This window comes from Dama dama, chromosome 17 (assembly GCF_033118175.1).
Source record: "Dama dama isolate Ldn47 chromosome 17, ASM3311817v1, whole genome shotgun sequence".
NCBI lineage: Eukaryota > Metazoa > Chordata > Mammalia > Artiodactyla > Cervidae > Dama > Dama dama.
The window spans coordinates 48,711,502-48,737,712 of NC_083697.1; the positions used below are offsets into that span (position 1 = coordinate 48,711,502).

The window sequence follows — 26,211 nt, forward strand, 5'->3', positions numbered from 1 at the left end:
CTCTACAATTCTTTTCAATCTTTTGCACAATCATGGTAATTAACTTGAAGTCATGTTACAGGGTTCCCTATGATAACTTGTTTTCTCCCTTGGATGATTCTCTTGAGGCACAATCAGTGTTTGCCCATCCTCCAAACACTACTACACAAATTTTACTGAAGATGCTTAGTGGAGATAGAGGTATTGTCTACCATTTCAAACCCCACAATGCCTCCAATAAAAAGCAAAACCAAGACAAAACTCTCCTCCCCAGCCCACTCCTCCCTATACCACCCTCCAGGCAGGTTTCAAACTTCTTCCAGCCACCTTCTGCAGCCTCCAAGTTCTTTTTCATCCCTTGATTTTCCTGTAGCTGGAAATAACTTCCTGTATGTAATGCAATTTGACTGTGCATCAGCTTATGTGATTTGTATCTGCACTCATTACCACCTTGCTCAACAAATGAAAAACCATTCTCTGGACCCACCTTCCTTAGAAAGCAGTAAAATATTATAAACACTAAATCATATCTTCCCTTCATGTTACTTGGGCAATATGTATTATTTTCCCAACAGACTATAAGCCCACATCTTGAAAACAAGAATATTTATTTAGCACCTTCTATGAGCCAAGTTTGTTACTTTGCCAACAAAGGTCTGTCTAGTCAAGGCTATGGTTTTTCCAGTGGTCATGTATGGATGTGAGAGCTGGACTGTGAAGAAAGCTGAGCACCAAAAAATTGATGCTTTTGAACTGTGGTGTTGGAGAAGACTCTTGAGAGTCCCTTGGACTGCAAGAAGATCCAACCAGTCCATCCTAAAGCAGATCAGTCCTGGGTGTTCATTGGAAGGACTGATGCTGAAACTGAAACTCCAATACTTTGGCTACCTCATGTGAAGACTTGATTCATTGGAAAAGACCCTGATGCTGGGAGGGATTGGGGGCAGGAGGAGAAGGGGATGACAGAGGATGAGATGGCTGGATGGCATCACTGACTCAATGGACATGAGTTTGAGTAAACTCTGGGAGTTGGTGCTGGACAGGGAGGCCTGGCATGCTGCGATTCATGGGGTCGCCAAGAGTCGGACACAATTGAACGACTGAACTGAACTGAACTGAACTGATGAGCCAAGTACAATATTCTGTGCTTTACATGGATTAGTCTCTATGTCTTATGTTTGTTATATATCTCCCCAAACCTACTGTGTTGCAAGCATAGAGCTGGTATTATATGTTATATATATATTGGTAAATTGATTTCCATGGTACTCAATAACCTTTCAAAGCACTAAGAAAGAGGGATTTAAACTAGTAGGATGAATTCTGATTCACCAACAGAAATAAATTCACTGGACTGTATATATTTTTAAGGGTGATGAGTATTTTTTTAAAGTTTTCTTATAAAATGTCAATAGTATGACCTACTAACCTTTCAAATGTATAATTAAATTATTTAATGTTAGGTCAATAAGAGAAATAGTAAAATTTCTGACAAGAAGAAAGTAAGTGCTTTTTTGTAACACTATAATCTCATGAATAGAAGGAATGCAATTTAAATGATATGATATACATGTAAATTAACAAAACACTATAAAAACAAGGATACCCAATCCTAGCTAAGGTGTAATAAGGCAAATATATCCACACTTATATTTATATAATAAGATCATGAGTGGAAACACATCTTTTGGAAAGCAATGTGACAATATGGATCAGAACCCCCAAGATATTTATATCCTTATATTCAATGAGTACTAGAAATTTATTTTGAGAAAAATAAGATTAAAAACTATATAAACAAAGATTTCCACCCTAGTGCTATTTCAAAATGGTAGCACTTTAAAACAACCTAAATGTTTAACAGTAAAAGTATAGTTAAATAAATTTTTATACATTTTGAGGTATCCACTTAAACCAAAGTTATATAGCATACAAAAAAAGCCTGATAATAATGGGTCTGTGATAATATAAACCTTCCATATTTAAAATGTTAACTGAAGAATCAGAATGCAAAATTGTGTGTATACAAAATTGTCACAGATGTAAAACTATTCATATAAAACAGTTTAGAACAATACACAATTTTTCCACTAGTTTGTATTTTTGACATTTTTTTTACAGTAAGCTTATATTATTTACAAAAAGAGAAAAATTTTTAAAAAAGGTTTTCTTTAATGGAAAGCTTGGTATTGTTATATGTAGTGAAAGCTTTCTCAATCCTTTCTAAACCAAAGCAACTTACACACACAGAATCCAGAACACTCCTAATTAATGGAATTCCTTTCAACTGGATTGTTTCTATAGCCAAGGTAGTATATTTTTCCAAATTTGGTAATGTCTATTATGCTGGTGACTGAAATTATGTAAGATAATAAAATATTATGTAGGTGAATGAAATAGGATTAAGACAAGTTTATATAGAAAGATCCAATAAAGGTATGTTACTAAAAGAAGGGCTGTCAGATGAAAATACTGGGAAAACATGGGGAATTATGATTAAGATTTATATTAAAAATCACAAAAATCTAGAATGATTCTGCACTCAGACCACCAGGCAAATAGCCTTAATTATTTTCCCTTAAAAAAGCAAGAAAAAAAAACAGGCAAGAAAAGAGGAGTAAATACCATCCATGATACATTATTAGGGACGTTTGTGCCACAAAGATGAATGGATCCCCCATTAGTTTATTTTAGTTCAGTGCAAAGGTCTGTCTGTCTTATACCAAAAATTTCATATTTGAATACATAATTTGTATCTTTTAAGCAAAAGCAAAATGATTAAACTGTGTATACTTCAGTTAACTTTTTAAAATAAGCCCACCAAATACTCACTCATTGGTTAGATAAGAAGGAGTCTAATGTACATAATATATACACACAAAAGTTACTTATAATCATATGTGTAATTTTAATTTATTTAATACATGATGTTATGTATATATTTTATATGTGAATACATGTGTGTATATGTGTGTATGTAACAATATATTTATACCTGTATACACATACATAAAATATATATAAATACCATGAAATTATCTGCTCGACTGCTTGACCAAATCATGCAATCATGCAATAGACCTTTCATAAGGAGGTGATTTAGCAAACTCAGAGTGTGAAATTAAACTTAGCAACAATGACCACGGTGCGTGTAGGCACCACAGTACTGGTTGAAAGCATCTTGTTTAACTCACTGTTCCTTTACCCTTATCAGCAATGGCCAGAGCCTAGGAACTTCTTGTTTAGACATCCCAAGACTCACTTTCTAGTGAGGTTCAAGTACCTAAACCTAAGCTCTTACTGCAAAGGCACCATTTGCACCCCATTCAGATGTTTGCCTAGGAACTCTTTGGATTTGTAAGTCTCTTAGGGGTTAGTTCAAGTTTTTAAAGCTTCTTCCTCTTCAGGATGTAGAGTAAGATTGGCCAAATAAATTCAGAAGTCCAAATGGTGAAGGAAATTGCTCTTGTTTAAAATATATAAGAACATTTTGTTTTGGTGAATGGGCATATTTTCATTTTTCTCCTTAACTGAAAAGACATAAAAATAGTATCATATATAAGACAGCATTTTACTATTAAGTATAATTAATAGTAAGAACATATTTCAAGTAAACCTGAGTTCAAACTTTTGCTCTTTGCTTTCTAGCTCTGTGATCTTGGGCAAGTTACTTAACATCTCTGAACCTTATTTCCTCATCTTAAAAAACAAAAACACAAACACCACCATCTTCAAGAGGTTCTTGTGAAACTAGCTAAAATGACTTATATGCTTGGCATATTTATTGAGTGGAAGACCAATAAATGTTAATTTCTCCTCCTACTCAAGTTTTAGTGTCTTAATTGGGAGTAGGTTTATTTATGGATCCAAATCAGTAATATACATCAGAGAGTCTGGCCCAAGTCTGACAAACAATAAATGTCTCCTCTTAAAAAAATAAACAACTGAAAATATTTATAGATAACTTCTTGTTCAATGTTGTTTGTACTCTTAGTTAGCTTTATTAGTTGCATAGAGACTATACTCTTGCTTAATATGCATTTCACATACACACTCATTCACTCAAAAAGGTCCAAATGAAATGTAAGGCTTACCTGCAGTTCCAGAGAGTTCCACACTTAAGGTTCGTTCAATAGTCTTGTTCTCAAATGGGGAACCCTTGGGGTCACTGGAAGATATGGCACATTTATAAAAACAAACTGAAATGGAGTTGCTGTAGCCAAATGTATTAGAACCCCCTTCCCTTTCTGAAAATGGTTACATTTCTTAATACTTACTTTGGTGACTCTGGGGTCAGAGGAAGAGATAAAGTTGTTGGTTTGGCTAAAGGGAAAAAAAGGAAACTAATTATGAAATATTGAGTGTTTTTCTGATTTGGTTTCTTTCTACAACAGTCAAGTTGGAAACTGGAAACAGGAAAACTAAAGTAAGGAAATCCCTGAATATTGGATCAAAGTCAGACAACAGTCCATTATGCTAAAACAAATTCCAAACAACATTTGCATCAGTAGACTATCATTTGAAAACATATACAAAAACAGAATTTTCCCCAAAATGTAGCATCACTGTTAAGGATACAAAATTTGCATAAGACCATCAGAGAAAAATAATGTTTTCTATTTTAATTTGGAATATAGTACACGGTTTGTTTAGACACGAAAACAGCAGAGTAACTACAAGACGACAGAACGTTATGAATATTCAGTTGATTTTTCTCCTAAAATGTATAATTTTATATCTAGCTTTGAGAATAGGTTATTTCTGTGAGGCCAAACTCCCTCAATAACCATTCTATTTGCTGAAAATTAATTGAGAGACCATGACAAATTACAGACACTGACCCAAATAGTTTAGAAGGGTTCAGATCCCCAAATCTGATAGACAACTAAAGTAAAAATACTGTTTATCAGTTGAGAGACCTATAGACTTGCAAAGAGAGCTCATCTACTTCTTTTGATGTTTCCTGAATCTTACCTCCTACAGGAGGCATTTCCCAATTATGAAGGGTGGAGTAAGAATCTTCTCACTCCAAAATTTCAATTGCTTCTCCTTGGCAGTCTTGTATTTTGAACAGAAGGAGGAGAAAACTGGTGAGAAACGTACTTGGGGTATACATCCACATATTATGTATATATATATACACATATGCTTACCTATAAAGATATGTTTATATGTATGTAGGTTTTGTCATTTTTTCTCATTAAAATAACTACTTTCAAAAGGTCAAGAGGTAGTCATTTATGTAATGAAAATCATGAACTTGAAACCAAAAAGGTCTTTAGATAAACTTTCTTATTTTATGGATGAAAAACTTGAGACCTAAGATGCTTAATGATATTTCCAGGGCCATAAAACTAGTTACTGGCAGAGTCGGGCCCAGAATATGTTTTCCTTCTCCTATTATCAAAAAGAATTGCATTCAATAGATATTAAAACAAATTAATCAACCTCAGTAATTAAGGTCCCTTGAAATGTGAAAATATTATTTATGTCCAAATTAGGTTGAAATTAGGTACTTTACTTGGACAAATAATATTTACATATTTAATTTGTAGATTTAAAATTCATTTTCAAGCAACTGAATGTTTATCATCTATCCAGTGTGCATCCAGAAATATGAAGCTAACGCAAATTAGGTGCATTGATTGATTGGCTTTTTCAGATATACCAATAAATAAACTGATTTGACATTAATTTTTTAGTATATCTGATATAAAGAGCCTTTCAAAAAGAACACATTTATGAAGGAACTTTACCAACTTCTCTGGTGCTCAATTAATAATTAAGATGACCCATATAGGTTCTACACAAATATCACCAGGTATGAACTATGTGCTGTCACCAATGATGTGCATTGTAAATAAGTTGCTGAAATTTCAGTTTTCAGGGTTTAGGGTAATGTTCAAAGGAAGATTCCCAAAATTCTAATAGTTGGGTACAAGTAAAGCCTATGGCAACAGAAGGAGATGGACAGGAAGTGGTTGTATTTCATGAGACAAAATGCAACCAGCAAATGAGGGCCACAGCAAGGGTATAGCTTCAAGAATCCAATCCCAAAATAAGCCCACACTTACAGAAACTACCACTAGAGAAGTGCTGATTTGGTTTATTGTAAGTTTAACTACACTGTTCCAATGACTGGAAGACCAGGGACTCTGAGATCCTTGAGGACAGGAATGAATCTTTTTCATGAAGATCATGATATTTCTGATGAATGATTGCATTAGCAAAGGGATAAATAAAAGAATAAATGGACCCCCACAATTGCCAAAGTCCAGACCATTATACTAAGGAAGTGAGCTTGATGCACAATAGTAGAGAGAGCATACCTGAAGCTAGTGTGAAAAAATGGCCATACATCCAGTAAGGAAACCTTGGAAAATTCTCTTAGCTATTGCCTCTAATCGTTCATATATTTTCTATATTAAAATTCTGAATAATAAATACCCCCTGAAACTCAGCATTTATTTCCTATTGGTTTTTAACAATCAGACATAGCTACATGATTGTTTTCTTTTAGACCTTAAGTAACTACAGGAATTTTTGTTGTTGTTGTTGTTAATAAGCTTTGCTCTGATATGGGCTAGCTACATTTCTGCTGCCTCACCACAGAAACATACCTTATAAAAAAACCTACATATAGCAGGTCTCATCTAAAGAATATGTCCTTCAAAGGCCAATTTATTTCTCACTGCCATGGTTTGTAACAGATTACAGTAATATTTAGTGGTGTGTGGACTGACAAAGTTTTAAAACCCTCAAAATCCAAAAGGACTGATTGAAAAAAAAAAAAAGAACAGAAAACCCCACACACACTTCAGAGCATGTGCTGCTGGACTAGGTTCCCTCACGAAAGCGCAAGTTTGCGGCTTCAAATTCAGCTCTAGAAAATGAGCGCATGACCAGGACCAGGCAGGGACTAGTCCAATGAGCCCTTCAATTCAGGGCCTAGAATCCCACAGCACAGTTGGTCCTGAGCTAAGAAAACTGTTCCAGCGCATGCGTTTGAGAAGCCAGTCAAGGCTAAACAAACTAAGAGACCATGGCTCATTTTGATAAGTATATTTCCTTGAACTGATAGAAAGGGATGGACAGTGATTTCAAGATATCCACCAGGGAAAACCTAATTAAGAGCCAATTAAAAATATTAAAGGAATATGAAAATTCCAGGCTTATGGTGAAGTAGGAATGAGAGAGGGAAATTCAAAACACTGGGAAGGAGAAGATGTATTAAAAGCAGCAGCAACGGCATACCTGTATGAAATAATCATGGTTCAAAACAGGGAGCAGGGGCTACCACTCAGCAGCTGGAAGGGGCATTGGGGAAACAGAAGGAAGAAAAAGAGGTGGATGTTTATAATTGCTATTTTAGAATGTGTCTACTTCCACTACAAAGTCAGAGGAACAAATCATGTGGAAGTTAAATATCTTAAAGGAACAGCAACTTTCTATGAGCTCTCTTTGGGCCTCTACAACTAGAATGCTTTGAGGGAAGACACCAAAAAGAAAGAAAAGTTTATATTTGCCAACAGAAGTTTTCCCCAAATCACCCTGATCTGCTCATGAGCATCAGCTTTTCAGTAACGTACAGGGACAATAGACATCAACCCGGATGTTTAGTATAGAGGCAATATATTTTTAAATAGAAAGAAAAAATTTTAAATATCCAGGAACTTCCAAATTCATACTTACAAAATAAAATGTGTGAGTATGCCATGTAGTCTAAAAATAGAATGTACATCATAACTGGGAGTGAGTGCCTAAGTACTATTTGCTATTTCTTAAAGGATAAACAGCAATCAACAGTGTCTCATTTTTTCCCCCATTATTGGAAGGGGGGAAAAAAAAAAGCTTTTTCATGAATTGGCTAGCCCAGCTTGCTCAGAACTTCAGTTATCTCAGCAATTCAGAGATTCCTACAAACCTCACCTGATGTTGCAATTCCCTCTGCACCCCATCTCCCACAACCTGGCTAATATTTCAGGCGCCTTTTGGTGATTGTGAATTGGGCTGCATTTCAGCTGAATAGGATATGTTCAACCTGTGTCCAAGGAAGGATTTTTTTGCCTACTATCATAAAGTGTTGAACTCTCTGTCAAGAGAGACACCGATGGGACAGAAGCCTGAAGTCTGGGTGTCCTCAGCCTGCAGCAGGTTTGCTCTGCCCTCACCACCCTTACCAGCAGTGGGTGTTCAGGGGTCCAGCCTACCTTGTAGATGTTGCGTCTGCGATTGTGTGTGGGCCTTCTTTTTGGAGGTGCATTTGTCTCTGCTGCTGTTCCGGTTCTCTGTGGGTTTGGTGTGAGGAGGGTCATCATTTGTGGTCAGATACTTGAGAAGCTCCGAGCACGGACGTCTTTGTGGCTTTTGCTGTTGACAAATGCTCTTCGCTTTATTGCTCCATGAATTCTCGGTCTTAAAAACAAGGCATAAAGAAAGGGAAAATTAGTGAACTGAACCTTATCAAAATGGATATAGGTTTTCTGAAGAGATGAGATTTTCAATGAAGTGTTCAGTCTAAGTGTACTAGATCTATGAGCTGTGAATAATTGTTTGCAGAACAAGGAAAGAAAATTACATTTAAAATTCCTAAATGACATTTATACAGCTTTTTATTTCATTTCTCCTACATTTCAATGTTCCTACTCAGCAACATGTAACTAACAAGACCCTACAGCGCCTTTACTGTGAATAAAAAAAAAAAGCTGGCTTAAACCTTAATTTGCCACTGATTGCCAGAGCCCAGTATTCACAATTCTCTTAAGTACCCCTTAACGCTCCGTTTTCACTCGCAGTGAATGGCAAGACAAACATTGTTTAATACAGCCCGCTAACTGAATTATGTCATTGCCAGCATTCCATCCAATTAATGGCAGAGATAGATCTTTTGCGTTGATTCCTGAGCAATCTTTCTCAGGTTAGACAGCTGGCAAAATGGCACTGCAGCGTCTTAAAGACATTCATAGATGATACCAACCTATCAGCAAATTTTATTGTAGCCCACGCTGCTACATGTATTAATAAAGTAAGCATGAAGTAACAGATGGTAGAACTTTCATTTCAATTGTTCAAAGACAAAGTATCAATGAACTCTTCCTTGTTTCAAATAGCTAGACTACTGCTTTTGGAGACCCATTTTATAATGTTTCACCATTATGAAGTCTCTGCAGGATTCCAGCTGAATTAATACATAGAAGCCTATTGTTTATAGCTTTAAGCAAAACCTCCTTGTGACTTCCCCTCCTGTATTAAAAAACTTTACATTTGTACCTTAACAACTGCAGGGTTTGTTCTGATCCTGTGATTATGGTTTCCATGGTTCTGGGTACTGAGGCCGCTGCATTCATCATAACTTAGCTGAGTGTTGGCTGGTGCCAGTAAGAGCTTCTTAAGCTAGAAACACATCCAGGAGGCGGGAAAGCGAGAAAAGTTAGGCATCTTTTAAGCATGAGAATAAGCTACTGAAACGTTAACCTTAAAATTAATTATAATGACAAAAATGGATTCATTCTAATCACAGAACACCTTAGCACAATAGCAGTAAAGGAAACTACTTTTTAAAAAATTAGAAAAAGTTGGGTATTACACTACCAACTGTGAAAGGGTTACCGTTTGCCACACTTAAAACTACCTTAATTTTTCTTTAGATAAAACAAGGCAAAAGAATCTTCCTAAAAAGATTCCAAATACCTATGAGGTGAGAAAAGCTGCTTTGCTAAATGAAGACTAGGGGAGTGTGTGCACATTTTCCCCTCAATAACCCAAATGAATCAAATACCAATAAATGAAAGATTCTGTGATGCCTTGAATCATGTTTTTCAAATAAGCATAAAACAATACTGATTCAAAGAATATTTGGGCTAAAAGAGTAAGTTTCCCTAAAAAGGATTTTTAAGAAGGTAGAGTCCTGGCCTGTAGATCAGGAGAGGTGGGTTTTGGCATAGGCAAAACATTTCCTGTCTCTTGACCTCTATCTCTTCATTTGATTCAGTGGCCTTCCAGGACCTCCCTGCTGGGACATGCATCATGACTCTGAGTCAACAACCCCTCCCAGTTGAAACCATGGTGTGGATGGAAATGATTGGGTATCATTATAAAGAAATCGGATCACTAGAGAGCAAAGCCAATGCCACTGACACAAGGAAAAACTGGGAAATACATATGTTATCGCTGCTTATAAGACAGTCTCCTCCAGACCAGAAATCTCAAAATGCAAAGGAATATAAGTAGAGTTTCATAGCTTTATGTGGAATGCTTTTAACATTTAAAAACTTAGAGATGGGAGAAAAACAGCAACTATAAGGCAGACCAAAGCACATTATTAAAGTTTGCAGGATGACGTTTCATAATTTACGTTGTATGCTCTTACATCAGATTTATGGCAAGCGACAAATGGCTACCATAGCTGAGAAGGTAAACTGTGTCTTAGAACTAATAAAATCCCGGTTGAGCACTGCCTTGAAAAGAAAATTCACTCTTCATTGCTAACAAATCCACTCTTCATTGCCTACCATAAATTTAGGAAACTTAGGTTGAAAATGTGCTATTATTTTCCAATCTTCATAAGAATTATGGATGCAAAGCCTTAAAATATTGCATGCTCTTTGATCCACCCTCTATTTCTAAAATAATATGCATGAGAATAAAACTACAAATATATCAATTATCATGCCATTTATGATCATGAAAAAAAATAGGAAAAAGACTAAATAACCAACCATAAGGGATTGCTTAATGAATTGGTTCATCTCTGAACAATAAAATACTATGCAACCATTCAAAACTATGCATCTATTTAAAATTCCCAAACATGCTCATGATACATCTTAAAAGAAGAGGAGATTTTGATCCTTTTTGATATTAGAGGCTATTCGAAATTACAGGTGAACTTTCTGTCTATTCTTTTAGTAATCTACATTTTCTAAGTTTCTAACCATAAACATAAATAATACTAAGACATCAAAACCTACAAATAAACAGCAAAAGATAGTTTCAAAAAACTGCAGTAAGACCACATGAAGTCTGTATATCAACATTTTTCAACAGGGAATCACAGAATTTGCAACTGACTGTGTGTGGGGATTATTTTGGCATCAGTCTAAATGAAAAATCCAAACCTTATTGTTACTACATCATACCCATGCAGCGGGTAGCCAGAGGCAACTCCAATTCCTGTTAAACAGTAGGAAGGGTTCTTACTAGAGACGGCTCTTCTGCCTCCTGAGGCGGAGGGGTGCCGTCAGGCATGGAGGAAGGACTAGCCTCATTCTCGGTGGTCACATCTCCATCTGTCAGCGCATCAAATGAGGGCAATCCGTCTTCATCCACAGGGAGACTGTCCAGTGTCTCTGTGAGGACCGCTAGCAAGTTTGCCTCATTCTCTTCATCTATCTTCTGCAAAAACAGTAAAATAGAGGAAGGCATGAGTGAGTTGACACTGGGAGATGAGTAATCTATTAATCAGCATAGACTGAATATGTTTAACCAAATGAGTACACGATATATGAAACCCAGAACATTTATGTCATAACACAAAAATCATGTCCTCCTCAAATTCCAAACTCCCTTTTGGTCTGAATCATACAATCAATTAATACCTCTACTGGACCAATCTCCTATTATTGAGCTTTCTAATTTAGCTATTTATTATGTCAGTGTTAATAATGCTAAATGTGATTCTGTCTTGTTCACAGTCATTTTTCTCATATTTATGTCTTGTTTTCTTAACTAAAAGAGAAGATTTAGAGAACCTCAGGGCTTGAGAGCATTTTAACCATTATCTACCACAGCTTCAGACAGTGCTTCGATAGTGTTTCAGTCTCCTGTATAGCATATGCATCAAAATGTTTAGATAATTCTCTGTTTAAACACTGCCAGAAACTTAAAGTATTCCAAGAGAAACTATACACTTTCATGGTTTCATTTATAATTTCATCAGTGAACACTCCACAGTCATTTATTTCTCTCCTTGACATCTTTCCCAACTTTAGTCATAAATCTATAATTGCCTACTGGACATTTCTACCTGATAAGAGGTTCCTTGTCTAAAAATTCAAAATAAGGACTTTTCTTGAGAAAAAAAAAAACAAAAAACTTGCTGTTTCTCTTGACTTTCTGGGTTTGTATAAGAATTCTACAGATCCCTAACTCTGGAACTACCTTGAATCCTCTTTACCTGGCCAGTCACTAAGTAGGGTCTTATTTGTAGCATATCTCAAATGCATTCATTTCTTAAGACCAAGGTACTTTCTAGGGCAATGTTCCTTCTAACAGGAGCTCTTGCAAACATAAATTTAACTAATTTTCCCACCTGCCACACTCATTCCCACCAACACATCCTTGGAAAGCTGATTTTCAGTTATTTATTGCACAAACATTTTTGAACACCTACTATATGTCAGGGTCATGCTAGGTGTTAGAGACACAAAGAGAAATAAGACAAAACTCTGCCCCTTTGAGAACCCACCAATGGAAGGAAAGAACCTGTAAACAACATGCTATAAAAGAGAATATTTGTTTATTTCAGCACTCTGTAAAAAGAAAAAAAAAAAACCTCAAGATCTTCCAAACTGGAGCTTATATACCTTGTCGATAGGGCAATGTACTGTATTCTTGTATACCTGGGCAACCAATGCCAATGCTGGGCACACAATATAGTAAGTCATTGATTACTTGCTGAATAATTTATTGATCTGCATTTTTTTGCCTAAAATATATATTGTGTAGATTACTTTCCTTTTCTCCTTTAAGCACTTCATGTTGTCCAATCTGACCTGCTTCTTAAGTCATTTTTTAAGTTCTGTACACTATGACATTAACAATATCAGCTCAATTATCCCACACAGATTCTATTACAAAACGCACCTAAGCTGCTGACATCTAATGAAGCCGGCAGTGCCCATACTTCCTTTCTCTCTAGCACCGGACTCCAGTTAATTGACCTGACAAAATTACAAGAATCGCAGAATAAGACAGCTAATCAGAAAATCAAATTGTATTACTAGAGAAATTAGGCAGGCCTTTCTCACATATACATTCTATTTTCATATAAAAATTGTTTTCCCTCATTACTGATGAGTCTCCATCCAGGAGGAAAACTATGAACCTCTTTCTCTTTTGGATTCAAGAAGCCAAGCAGAGCAATATATGCTCATGGTAGAGTTTATTTGGCATTTTTAACATTTATTTCAATTTCCTTAATGCCCCTGGACTTGACGTTGTGAGTTAAGTGGTTTGAGGCACATAGGGTACAGTGACAGTTCTATGAGTTTTTAGACTGTAGTGCAGTAGGTAAATTCTAACCAGAAGGGCTGAAATGTTAACTTCAAAAAGGCACCACTTCCTTCCATAAATTGATCGATTCTTTAGAACCCAAACTGCTCAGTTAAATAGAAAGACTTTACTGAGCATCCCCCTCACCCTCAACTCTTCTGGCCTCTGTCCACGCATCCTTAATAATAAAGATCATGAAATAATCTGCCCCTATTTTCTGTGGAGGATCATAATCTGGTATCCAAAGATGCCAATCTCTCCCTTTTAATTTTAACTTAGATTTCCTCATGTACCAAAAACCAAATTCAGGTTATTGAACTATTCTGAATAAAACTTATATTTAAATGAAATACACTGCTTAAAATCATCTCAAAATCATGAGATTTACATTAATATAAATATCCCCATGTTATCTAATAAATATAGTCTTTGAAAATGTCTCAAACATACCAGACATGCTTATACACACACATACACACACATGCACATATACACAACCACACACAAACACAGTTTAAATAAATAAATTGGACATTTTTTCCAGATAGCCTAGTTTCCAGAAAGGCTTATTTCACTGAAGTTCAAAAAGAACTTAGGCAAAAATAGTTAAGCATGTTTACCAATAAATGAGTAATTTTGTTTACTCCGATTTAAATTTTGTGTTTGACTTCCCAGCAATACTACAAGCCCTTATTTGCTTTCAATCACATAATACAATAGCATCTTAGTTCTATCCCTAGTGTAAACAAACCATGATAATTCCAATCAAGTCAAAATGACAAAGAACACTTAAATTAACTAGTTTTCTCCAATTTCTTTAATAAGCCTGGGTGAATGTACACCAAATACAATGGCAGAAATACTGGAGCTTGATAATGTCATAATTAATTTACAAGACCTGATTAAACCACCAGCTATTTAAATTTTCCTGTCTTCTGAAACCACAATAGGAGGGGAGAGTTTGTGGAATGGAAGACTGGCATTGTGTATTTGTACGTGTATGCGTATGTGTGTGTTTGTGTGTGTTGAGATATGCAATGTGGGCAGGCTAGTCTTAAATCAGTATGGAACAGTGGGACTGTAATCATTATAGTCAATGTCCATTAGAAATAATTTTTAAACATTTTCATTTTCTTACTATCCTTGTATATGTGCTACTCAGAGAGGGGCTCTAAGACTGTTTTGATAGAGCTGTTCTTGAATTAAGAAAGAAAAGAATGCTATGATTTCAAATTCTGTTTTCTTTCATCAGAGCAGACTAGGAAGAAGGTTTAATGACACCTCTGTGTTGAAGCTCAACAGATATTTGTACATGCAAAGTTGAGTGGACATTATACCTTATTCTGACAATTTCAATTAGTTTGACATGAGTTTCAACAATTGAACACCCCAGAGAAGGCGATGCATGTGACAAAAAGAACTCTGTTAAACAATTAATGTTGCTTTCCATTATTGCTTCAGTATAGAGCTGCCCTGGTGGCTCAGCGGTAAAGAATCTGCCTGCAATGATTCAACCTATGGATAGGGAAGATCCCCTGGAGGAGGGAATAGCAACCCACTCCAGTATTCTTGCCTGGAGAATCCCATGGACAGAGGAGCCTGGTGGGCTACCGTCCATGGGCTCATGAAGAGTCGGATACAACTGAGGGACTAACATTTCCACTTCCACTGTTTTTATAAAAAAATATACGTATTAGTTCCACATAACTGAAGGCAAGAAAAGCAAAGAGGAGAAAAAGAGAGAGCAGATCACCAACTGGGTGGGGATCTACCATTGCACAAATGGCTCAGTCTCAGTGTGGGGCAGAAAGGCAGAAATAAAAATGGGAAATAGGCAAGGAGACCTTCCATGTGAGGCAACCAGGTCACAATGAAGAGTCAGACACGACTGAGTGAGTGAGCGCGCACACACACACACCCCAAATCTGAAACAATGCTGTGTCCTTAATAAATGATCGTTCAGAGCAGTCAATTAAGCCAGAAAATTCATTTCTTCTCTTTGGGATTGCGGGTCCCTATATGAATTACACTAAGTGTGATATAATTCAAAAGGTACGGTTGAAGAAAGGTAGACTCTGCCCCCTTACATGCCCAAGTCACCTCAAGATTGAAATTTGGGATCCAGTATATAATATCTGGGTCTTGTTCTTTAGTGAGCGGTTGGCAAAAGGATCTTTCAACCAGTTACACGCGGGGCAGACAATGCATTCAACTCACCCAACTGCACACAGAGTGAATAAATCCACTAAATTAAGGAGGAGATGAGGGACTCTGAGATCCTGACACCTGAAGGGAGAAACACAGAGTGAAAACTGCGTGAGGTATCCTGAATACTTTTAATGCAGGCTATTTTGGAAGGACCATGCCCTGCTTATGATAGTAATTTTTTCCACATCTTGTAGAATTGCAATTACACTCTGTGTCCCCAGATTCTCACACTTGCTTGATCTCTGTTTGATAAAAATAGTTTAATAGCCATTTAATCACAGCTTCATTATCTTAACACTCTTAATGTGAATTAGGCCAGGAGAATTCACTCTTCCTTATTATTCAAATCATCAATAAGAAGGAAGCAGTGGTGTCTTCTTATCATTCACTTATCAGTTTCAGTTCCTTAGGTACTACTGTTTACTCCAAGATCAATTTGTATGAAAGGTCACTTAACCTCTCTGAGCCTCCACTTTTTTACTACATAAATTTTGGGTTATTATCTGCCAAATTCCTATTACAGAATTTTTCTGCACACATGAGTAATAAGGAGAAAAAAACACAAACAGTTGATAGAGGTCTGAGAATTCTTAAAGAAGGTGCTCAATAAACATCTCTGGTGTATATGCCCATCATCTTGATTAGCCATATTTGAACTCCATTCTTTGAGCACGATCTACATTCGAATTTCAGCACTGGGCCAGCTTCCTCCCAAATTCCCAGCAAGCTTTAGGCTTCCTTCCTGCCCCATACTGCTGATTTGGAAGCAGCTAATGAAGACAAAATTAACTCCTACTTTAAGTGAGGCCTAATTAAGAAGGGAAATCGGCTAAAGTAACATCTGGTAATGTGTTCTGAAGCCAAATATAAATGACATTTTTGGATTATTCACTATTTTGGATTATTTGTTCCACTAGACACTACCAGGAGTTGAAATAATTACATAAGAAAGTGAATTTTATGATAGATTCAGGGGCTTAAATAAGGAATACAACTGATCATAGGAGTCCCCTTCCTGAATCACCACACATAAAGTTCTGTGCTTCTGCTTCATGCACAAAAAGACAAAACATTTGCATGTAACAAAGTTGGTTTTGATGTATAACATTTGATTCAAAATTTGCAAGAAGCTGAATTCAAAATAAATTTTTTTCTGAAATAAAAAATAACAATTCAGATTAAAGCCCTGAAACAGAATTTGAAGTTTTCTTCCTGCTCCCTTGATAGCTTGTCCTTCTGCTCAATGAATGGTTTCTCTAAGACCAGTAACTACTAATAGGAGACTAACCCTGATTCTTATACTGATGATGATTTCTGTCTCCAAGGGGATCTGACTTTGTAGCTGAGAGGCTTCCAAGGTGTCACTGCAGCCTTCCAGCTCTACTATAACAGGTATTTACTTAGAGTGTCCAGAAAGCTTGCAATTTAACCCAAAACTGTGATCAAGAAGTTTTCAATTTTTTAAAAGACCACTTTACACTGGACAGATACCACTTCACTAATTGTTTATTGCACGTGTCTGCTCTGAGTGGTCTGAGTCTTTGCTAAAAAGGTTGTTAAATCCCACATCTTTTTATTTTTTTTTTGCTTCATTCAATTTTTTTTTTAAATAAGGATAATTGCATTAGAGTATTGTGTTGGTTTCTACCAAACATCAACATGAGTCAGCCATAGGGAAAACCCACTTTCAGAAACTCTCTTTCCCCTTTTTTTTCTCTTTCTCTTCTCGAGTGCTCTACATTCCAAGGATTTTTCTTGCTTCTCTTACACCCAGGCATGGGTACTAATAGCATGTCTGCCCATCTTCTCACACTCCAAACTGGGCAGAATCCCCACATGGTACTTCTTATAGGTTGCTAACTGCTAGCCTGTTGGATAGGAAGAGCCTCTAAAATAATCCACTAGATTTGGTTTAGCATATGGAATAAAGGGCTTTGAAAATGGCATGGTCACTTGAAGGCAAGAAAAAAAAAAAACAAAAACCTTAATCTCAAGTGTATATGTCTAACAGAAAAATAATTAAGATAATAAAGACCATCTTATATCACATCACATATTTCTTATGAAAAAAACACTGAATCTGTTCATTTCTTACAAATGCCCTGTGCCCTGAGAGTTAGCTTCTTCTTCTACTTTATCATCAGGAGAGATACAATGAGTACATTAGGTACCAATGTGTTTTCCCTGTCAGATGCTAGAGTTGCTGGTTGAATGATAATAGTAGCTAATAGAAAAAACACAAATTTTAATTTCACTGTCAGGGCAACTCCTCATGGACCCACAGGTTACTTAAAATAGCATGTCTGTAAATGTGTCTATACACACCACACCCCTCAACCATACAAGTTTGCATTTCAAGGACATAGTTACAATAGAATCTATGCATCTCAACCACTTGTGTGCATTCTACATATTCAATCATTGACTGCAAGTGTATAATCAAGGCTTGTATTCTTCCTCCAAGTTAGCCACTCTAACTAAAGAAAGCAATAAACAAAAACTGAAGTTAACTCCTGTAAAAAATAAAATAAGAATCAAGCTGAAATAAATATAAGCAAAACTGAAGGATTCCTTCCATAGACATATTTACACCTGTGGGAGTCCATTTAATTCCTGCTAATACTTAACGCTCCTATTTAAGCAGGCATAAAATGTAGGTTGACATCTGTACTTAGGCTCTATCTAACATTAGCTTATATCACATACTCATGAGTTAATAAGCATGTCCTGAGCATATGGAGTTCATTATTCTGAAGAGGTCACATGAGCCAAAAGTGTAAATACAGAAGTTCAAGAGAAAGGCCTAAGAAAATCCTGTTCGATGCACTCAAAATGAGCTGATTACGGACTAGGTGGGGAGGGGGTGTTTCATGTCTATTTCTCACAGTGTAAAGAAGAAGCAACTGGGTGATACCATTGAGCAGGAGGTCTAATTGATTGAAAAAGAGCTGCTAAGGCATTCCATTGGTCCTCAAATTTAAACCAATAGAGAAACCGGGCAGATTTAAAAGAACACCAGATTAGAAGTCACAAGAATGGGTCCTAGTCCCATTGTACCCTTAGCGAGCTGTGTGGCTTCAAGTCAAACAACCCAGTTCTGGCTGCCCTGCACATGCTGGTTCCTGTTTTTACCCTTTCCACCGCCACTCCATCTCAACAGCTCATTCTCAACCCAGAAGACAGTCATCCTAATAAAATCTAAGTCTTCTCTTGCCCCAGTTTTGACCAAGCCCTCCAAGGCTTCTCACGACTCCAAGAAAAAGAGTCAACATTCTAAGAGTGACTTACTAGCTTAGAATCACCATATAATTTATCATATAAGCCAGAACACTTTTGAGAGTGAGTGGGTGCCATCAACGACCAATCACCAGACTATTGCAGGCTAACTAAGATGCATGGTTGGTTGCCCTATATTAGGTCTACATCATCTGACACTCTCAATACCCCTCATTTATCAGGCTGACTCCTTTCCAAACACTCTGAATTCCTTGCTTAGACCACAAAAATGCCAGGCATTCCCCTGCCACAAGGCTCTGCACCTGCCCTTTCTAGAAGGCTCTTCTGCCAGATGGCCACGTTGCTAGGCCCCCTTTATCCCCTTAATATGACTCAAATGTCACCTTCCCAGCTAGTCCAAACACATTCTATCCACCTCCCCATTTTTTTTCATTGAAACTTACTTCTATAACTCAATATATATTCTAATAGCTACTCTTTATGGTCTATTTAACATAGAAGCCCTGAAAGGTCTATCTGACTGCAACTGACTGACATGTGGCATATAGTAGATGCTTAATAAAAATGAATGAGTAACAACTAAAAAAACTAACCTGTCCTAAGACTATAATGTGACTTTATCCTCTTTTTGTTTTGCCATTGTTATATCCTCTGTAATTCCTACCTCTTTTCATCCTCAGAATATTTGTCTTATTAATGATACTTAATTAAGGCTTTATTTAAAATTAGCTTCCATTCATTTCTCATGGATTTTTTGTAGATCCATATTTTGTAAAGGAAAGGGTTGAGATGGGTCTTGAAAATGTAGAAATTTACTCTCACCAATTCTGGTGTTTGGAAAGATACTGGAATGCATTATTAAGCAATTAATCTGAATGTATCTCAAAAGATGCAAGAGAAAAATCATGCCAGCCCAACTATCTATTCAAGCAGGAAGCATCAGGCTCACTAATCAGGAGAAAACAGATAATATAATCTATCTGGACTACAGTGAGTTACTTTATTCTATACCTTATAACATACTCATCTACAAGCTAGGAATATATATTTAACCAGAAGGTTTTTCAAACTGTGTTCCATGGAACCCTTGATATGAACACAGTTACTGCAAGAATTGGTTGTAAATATCATAGTGTATGATATATTCTACATAATTGATTTCATATGCAAATATGACTAATTTGTTTTCAGAAAGCAATACGCACACTCAATAGTGCTATTTATCTTATCATGAACACAGTGAAGACCACCACCGACTTGACCCGCCAAGTTGAGTCATTTGGTGTTGGTCTCTAGATTTAAAAATATCTTCAGATGTGCTGCTGAGCACATCTTTACAATTTTTACATCTTTACAAAACCTTTACAAATACTCCTTTCTGTGAAGTAGGTTTTCTCAGTCCTTATCAATCAAAACAAAGTACAAAATAATCAGCTGCTAAGATCACTGTAAGAGCCTTATCTTCTACCCCCAACTTCACTTTTTAATGTTCATTTAAGTAGTGTCAAAAATATTATGACATATACATGTTATTTTGATTAAAAAAAAATAGTAAACACCATCTGACCTTTACTGAGTGCTTTCCATGTGCCTGGTGCTGAGTTAATTTTCTTATGCTTATTATTTCATTTAAATCAATATTAACCCTGTTAGTAGCCCAATGCTCACATGACTAATGAGAAGCAGAAGTGTATGTCAAACCAGATATATCTGATAAAAGCTTGTTCTCCCTCTCTTCCTTTATATGTTGGAATTTTATGGAAGAAATTATTAGAACAAAAATGAACATGGGCATGGGCTAATCTAATCTGTATTCACATTAGGGGATACAAAATGAGTTGGAAAGACATATCAGTTAATTATCAACAGTTAAGAACTAAGATGAAGAAATGCAGCTACATCCCATGAAGCAGAGAGGCCTTCCATGTAGAAAGAGGTTTCACTGAGATTGCTTCTTGCTATCTATTGCTCAGCCAATGTTACTGCCTATCTTTTGTCTTACTGGGTGTGATTTGCTCTTTTGTTAGAATGATCTCCCCTTCAACCTTCATTTTTTTCATATCTGTTTCCCACCTCAAAGCCTATTATAAATGGTCCGTCTTTCAGTTAAGTTCAGTTCAGCTGCTCAGTCGTGTCTGACTCTTTTTTTTTTTTTTCATTTATTTTTATTAGTTGGAGGCTAATTACTTTACAATATTGTAGTGGGTTTTGTCATACATTGACATGAATCAACCATGGATTTACATGTGTTCCCCATCCCGATCCCCCCTCCTACCTCCCTCTCCACCCGATTCCTCTGGGTCTTCCCAGTGCACCAAGCCCGAGCACTTGTCTCATGCATCCAACCTGGGCTGGTGATCTGTTTCACTATAGATAATATACATGTTTCAATGCTGTTCTCTCGAAACATCCCACCCTCGCCTTCTCCCACAGAGTCCAAAAGTCTGTTTTGTACATCTGTGTCTCTTTTTCTGTTTTGCATATAGGGTTATCATTACCATCTTTCTAAATTCCATATATATGTGTTAGTATGCTGTAATGGTCTTTATCTTTCTGGCTTACTTCACTCTGTATAATGGGCTCCAGTTTCATCCATCTCATTAGAACTGGTTCAAATGAATTCTTTTTAACGGCTGAGTAATATTCCATGGTGTATATGTACCACAGCTTCCTTATCCATTCATCTGCTGATGGGCATCTAGGTTGCTTCCATGTCCTGGCTATTATAAACAGTGCTGCGATGAACATTGGGGTGCACATGTCTCTTTCAGATCTGGTTTCCTCAGTGTGTATGCCCAGAAGTGGGATTGCTGGGTCACTCTTTGAGACCCCATGGACCACAGCACGCCAGGCCTCCTTGTCCATGACCAACTCCTGGAGTTTACCCAAACTCATGTCCATTGAGTCGGTGATGCCATCCAACCATTTCATCCTCTGTCGTCCCCTTCTCCTCCTGCCTTCCATATTTCCAAGCATCAGGGACTTTTAAATGAGTCAGCTCTTCACATCAGGTGGCTGAAGTATTGGAGTTTCAGCTTCAACATCAGTCCTTCCAATGAACACCCAGGACTGATCTCCTTTAGGATGGACTGGTTGCATCTCCTTGCAGTCCAAGGGACTCTTAAGAGTCTTCTCCAACACAGTTCAAAAGCATCAATTCTTCGGTGCTCAGCTTTCTTATGGTCCAGCTCTCACATCCATACATGACCACTGGAAAAACCATAGCTTTGACTAGATGGACCTTTGTTGGCAAAGTAATGTCTCTGCTTTTTAATATGCTATCTAGGTTGGTCATAACTTTCCTTCCAAGGAGTAAGCGTCTTTTAATTTCATGGCTACAGTCACCATCTGCAGTGATTTTGGAGCCCCCCAAAATAAAGTTAGCCACTGTTTCCACTTTTTCCCCATCTATTTGCCATGAAGTGATGGGACCAGATGCCATGATCTTAGTTTTCTGAATGTTGAGTTTTAAGACAACTTTTTCACTCTCCTCTTTCACTTTCATCAAGAGGCTCTTTAGTTCTTCTTCACTTTCTGTCCCTCTTTAATAAAAAGTTTTCAACATCTCCAACTGATACTGGTAATATTCAAGTTTATAAAAATAAAGCTGGATCCCTGGATAGAAATACAGATTTCTGGATCACATTAGATACCACCAAATCAAAATATCTAGATTAGAGTTTCTCAGCTTTGGCACTATTGGATCAGATCATTCTTTGCTCTATGGGGCTGCCCTGTGTGTGGCAGGCTGTTTCACAGCTTCCCTGACCACTACCTATTAGATGCCAGTAATGCTTCTCCAATTGTGACAACCAAAACTATTACCAGATTTTGCCAAATATGTGCTGGGAGGCAAAACTTCCCCAGTTGAGAACAATTTCCCTAGAGGAACCATCCAGGATTCTGGGTTTTGATAACCACCCCAAGTGATTCTGATAATTATGTAATTTTGGGTAAGTTGCTATTTTGTGCCTGTTGAGAAGTGCATAAATCAAGTTATACTATATGTTTCTATGAATGCTAGATTTGTCACTTCTTGCTAAGTGGCTTCAGTTGTGTCCGACTCTTTGTGACCCTGTGGCCTGTAGCCCACAAGGCTCTGCTTTCCATGGGATTTTATAAGCAAGAGTACTGGAATTGGTTGCCACTTCCTCCTCCAGGGGATCTTCCCAACCCAGGGATGGAACCCAGGTCTCCTGTGCCTCCTGAATTGACAGGTGGATTCTTTATTACTAGCATCACCTAGGAAGCCCCAGATTTATAACTTCTAACACATGCAGTTCTGGCAGCTTTTAAAATTATTAATAACATACTTTTAATTTATTCTATGTGAATTCTTATATCCAATATCTTACATTAATGTCCCTAGACATTTTACAGTCTATGCTTCCTTGTTGATAACAGCTTATTGGTTATTTATGCCCTGAATTTCTTTTTTATTAGTCCTATGGCATTTTACTCTTTTTATTGCCAATCACTCTTCTTTCTTCAGAATTTTCTGACCATCATCATTATAATAAAGTTCACTTGCGTTTTGTCGTCTATTTGATTACATAGACTAGATGCCAAATGATTCTTCAGGATTCTCCTCTATATACTTTCACATAGTTCTTAAACATGTCTAGACTTCTTAAGACTTTTTCACGATCAAAAGCACATAAAAGCCTCATAAGATTTTCATGTTCTTATGAAAGGGGCAGTGAGGCAAAATAAAGAATTTGAAGTGAGACTGCCTGAGTTGGGATCCTAAATTCATCCTTACGAGGTATGTGACCTTCAGCAAGTTACTTAACCTCTCTGTGTCTCGAATTTCATGTCGGAAAAGCATATTATAATAATAAACTTGCACTGTAGGGTTATTTTGAGATTCAGCTGTGTTAATCCATGCATATTGTATAAAACAGTGCCTAGTATGTAGTAAGGACTTAGGTTTGTTATTGTTAATATTATCATTATTATTGTCCTCATGCACTAGATTGGGTTCAAAATAAATGAGACGAAGTATAAGCTTGTTGAAAATTAATACAGAGGGAACACCTGAAGTTGATTTTGAGGTAGGGATAGGGTATAAACAAATGAAGGGGACAGGGAAGAACATTCTACTCAATAGACTGACACAACATAGAGATTTTAAATGTGACATCAAAATTATTAAATACATGAATGCTCAGAAATCCTTACAATTTTATAAAGGATATTGCCTACTTGTTACTTGTTAAGGTTGATATGTCTGAATTAACAGGCATGGTTTGACATAATCCCTGGATGCCTGCATGTTCATTACATGAAGTGATCTCCTAAAATCTACCCCAAGCTGAACTTTGATATCTACACTTGACACACCCTCCACTCATTCACACACATGCAAAAATACAGTATTTATGTGCATGTTTACAAATATACTTTTTATTACTTATGCATATATTGAATGACTCCTATAGGCTATAATCTTTCTTCTAGGAGCTTACATTTTAGTTTAGTTGAGAGAGGATGGCAGACCTTCCAAAGATTAGGTAGTCTATATATACATATATATTACATGCAAAGAACATAGAGTATATATCCATATATACCCAGAGAGTACATATGTGTGTATATATATGGAGGGAATATATTTGGTTCATTTATATGTATACATGCATTATATATGCAAACATAGAAGGAGACAAAATATATACATATATTTATTATATATAAATACATAGAAGGAGACAAAATATTTGGAGTATAGAGAAAGGAGTATACAGATAGATAGATAGAACAAATGCATATATATGTACCTTATCATGTGAGAGAAAAAGAGGGCATTTGAAGGAGCAAGTCATAATAGCTGAGAAAGAAATATTTTAGGCAAGACACAGAGTAAGTACAAAGGTCCTGAGGTGCAAACTTACAGTGAGTGAGACATTAATTGTTTCACGGTTTACATATTGGTAGAAGGGGGAGGGAGGTAATATTGAAAATATTTAACAGACATTCCACATGAGCATCGATCAATCAGAACTTCAGCACTTCAGAAAGGAGCCCTACTCTAAATGACTCACAAAGTTTTATCGTTGTAAATTAGCAGATTATACTAACTCTGGCCATAAACAATGTTTTTTAGACTGACTGTAAGAAACACTTATAATAGTTTTCCATTACAACTCCTAAATTCTCTCTCAGATGGTACATTTTCTGCCCAAAAGAAGTGCTTAGAAGGCACCATTGCAGAGGCCAGTGCTATTTGTTCTTAAAGACTTAGCACCACGAGGTATGCGTGCAGACCGTGCAGCTGCAGATGTCTCACACCTGGATCTATATGGTATATTAAGAGTGGGGACGCCAAGATGCAGACGATGTCAAATGATCTGATTACTGCAATATTCTGGCAATAGCATTAAAAAGAGAAAATTGTCTCAAGGTGGTTGGAAGCTAATCAGCGGCAAGTCTGTCCTCTCTGCGGGGCCATCTAGGGTGAAGGAAATCAAAGTGAGGTTCCCGATAACCCTCTGTGCAGCTCCTGGCCTGTCCCCAAGAGAATAGGAGCCACTTAGAGCCTGGGATTGGGCCTGAAACTCCTTGAGCACCTTTCATTTTCCATTAAAGTGCTCTGCACAGAGTAGTGGGTTGTCAATAAATACTTGCAGAATAAATATGATATGAGAAGTTCATCTTTTCAATGACTTTGTAGCTAAGTATTCTCCATGGCTTTGGGTTTCCAAAGCATCTGAGTAAGTCTGCAATCTCCTAGGATTTAGAGTCTGAACTTCTAATGCCTGACTGAGTACAACACTTATGAAAAATCTTTAAATACTTTATACTGAATTCCTTCCAGATACAGAATCATTCATGATCGTCAGTGATTTATACACACCATGATGAGCATGCACAGTAGGGTAGCCTAAGACATCTGGTTAGACAAAGTGGTTAATAACACCAAAGGTAACATTTTCAAAAGTGACCTTGACAACCGGATTTTTAAAAGTGTACATGTCTTTAACAACATGGGAGATGACAACAGAAGTGCAAACCAAACTGGATAAAAATTCAAGAGTTACAGAAAGGAGAAAACAAGTATTTAATGATAGCCTCACTTAATGACAGAACATAGTAACAGAAATACCAAACAGTAAGGGTTAAAAAGAGTCAACTCACCCAACCACATGATTCTGGAGATTAGAAGACTGACCCCCAAAGGGTTAAACAGACTTTCTCAAGGCCAATTAGTAACCGATCTAAATCTATATTTTTGGGGGGCCTGTGGTTTGCTTATTTTTTCTACTATACTGTGTCATTTCCCAGGAGAATTGGAGAACATAATAGCAAAGAATCTTTTTCATACATTTGCCCTTTATTCTTTAGGCCTCAACATTGTTTAAAATACTGTAAATGAAAAGTTTCCAGTTCAGTCCTCCATAGAAACACTGGACTACAATTAAGTTCCATGTCTGCACTTTTAAATAGATTATAAGTTTCTTGGGAATAGGAATCATGATGTGTGTATCAAACAAACAGTCAGAAAACGTTAACAGG

General features: G+C 36.7%; 1 protein-coding gene across 2 annotated transcripts in view; it reads right to left on the minus strand.

Moving 5' to 3' along the window:
• The window catches only part of PPARGC1A (PPARG coactivator 1 alpha), a 105,992-nt gene that overhangs the window by 30,420 nt on the left and 49,361 nt on the right, over window positions 1-26,211 (minus strand). For both annotated transcript variants that reach the window (XM_061164472.1, XM_061164471.1), the window contains exons 3-7: window positions 11,179-11,373; window positions 9,250-9,372; window positions 8,190-8,394; window positions 4,257-4,302; window positions 4,074-4,147 (exon numbers count right to left, since the gene is read on the minus strand). In XM_061164472.1, coding sequence (XP_061020455.1) covers window positions 4,074-4,147; window positions 4,257-4,302; window positions 8,190-8,394; window positions 9,250-9,372; window positions 11,179-11,373 — 643 coding nt within the window. The remainder of the gene's footprint in view (window positions 1-4,073; window positions 4,148-4,256; window positions 4,303-8,189; window positions 8,395-9,249; window positions 9,373-11,178; window positions 11,374-26,211) is intronic.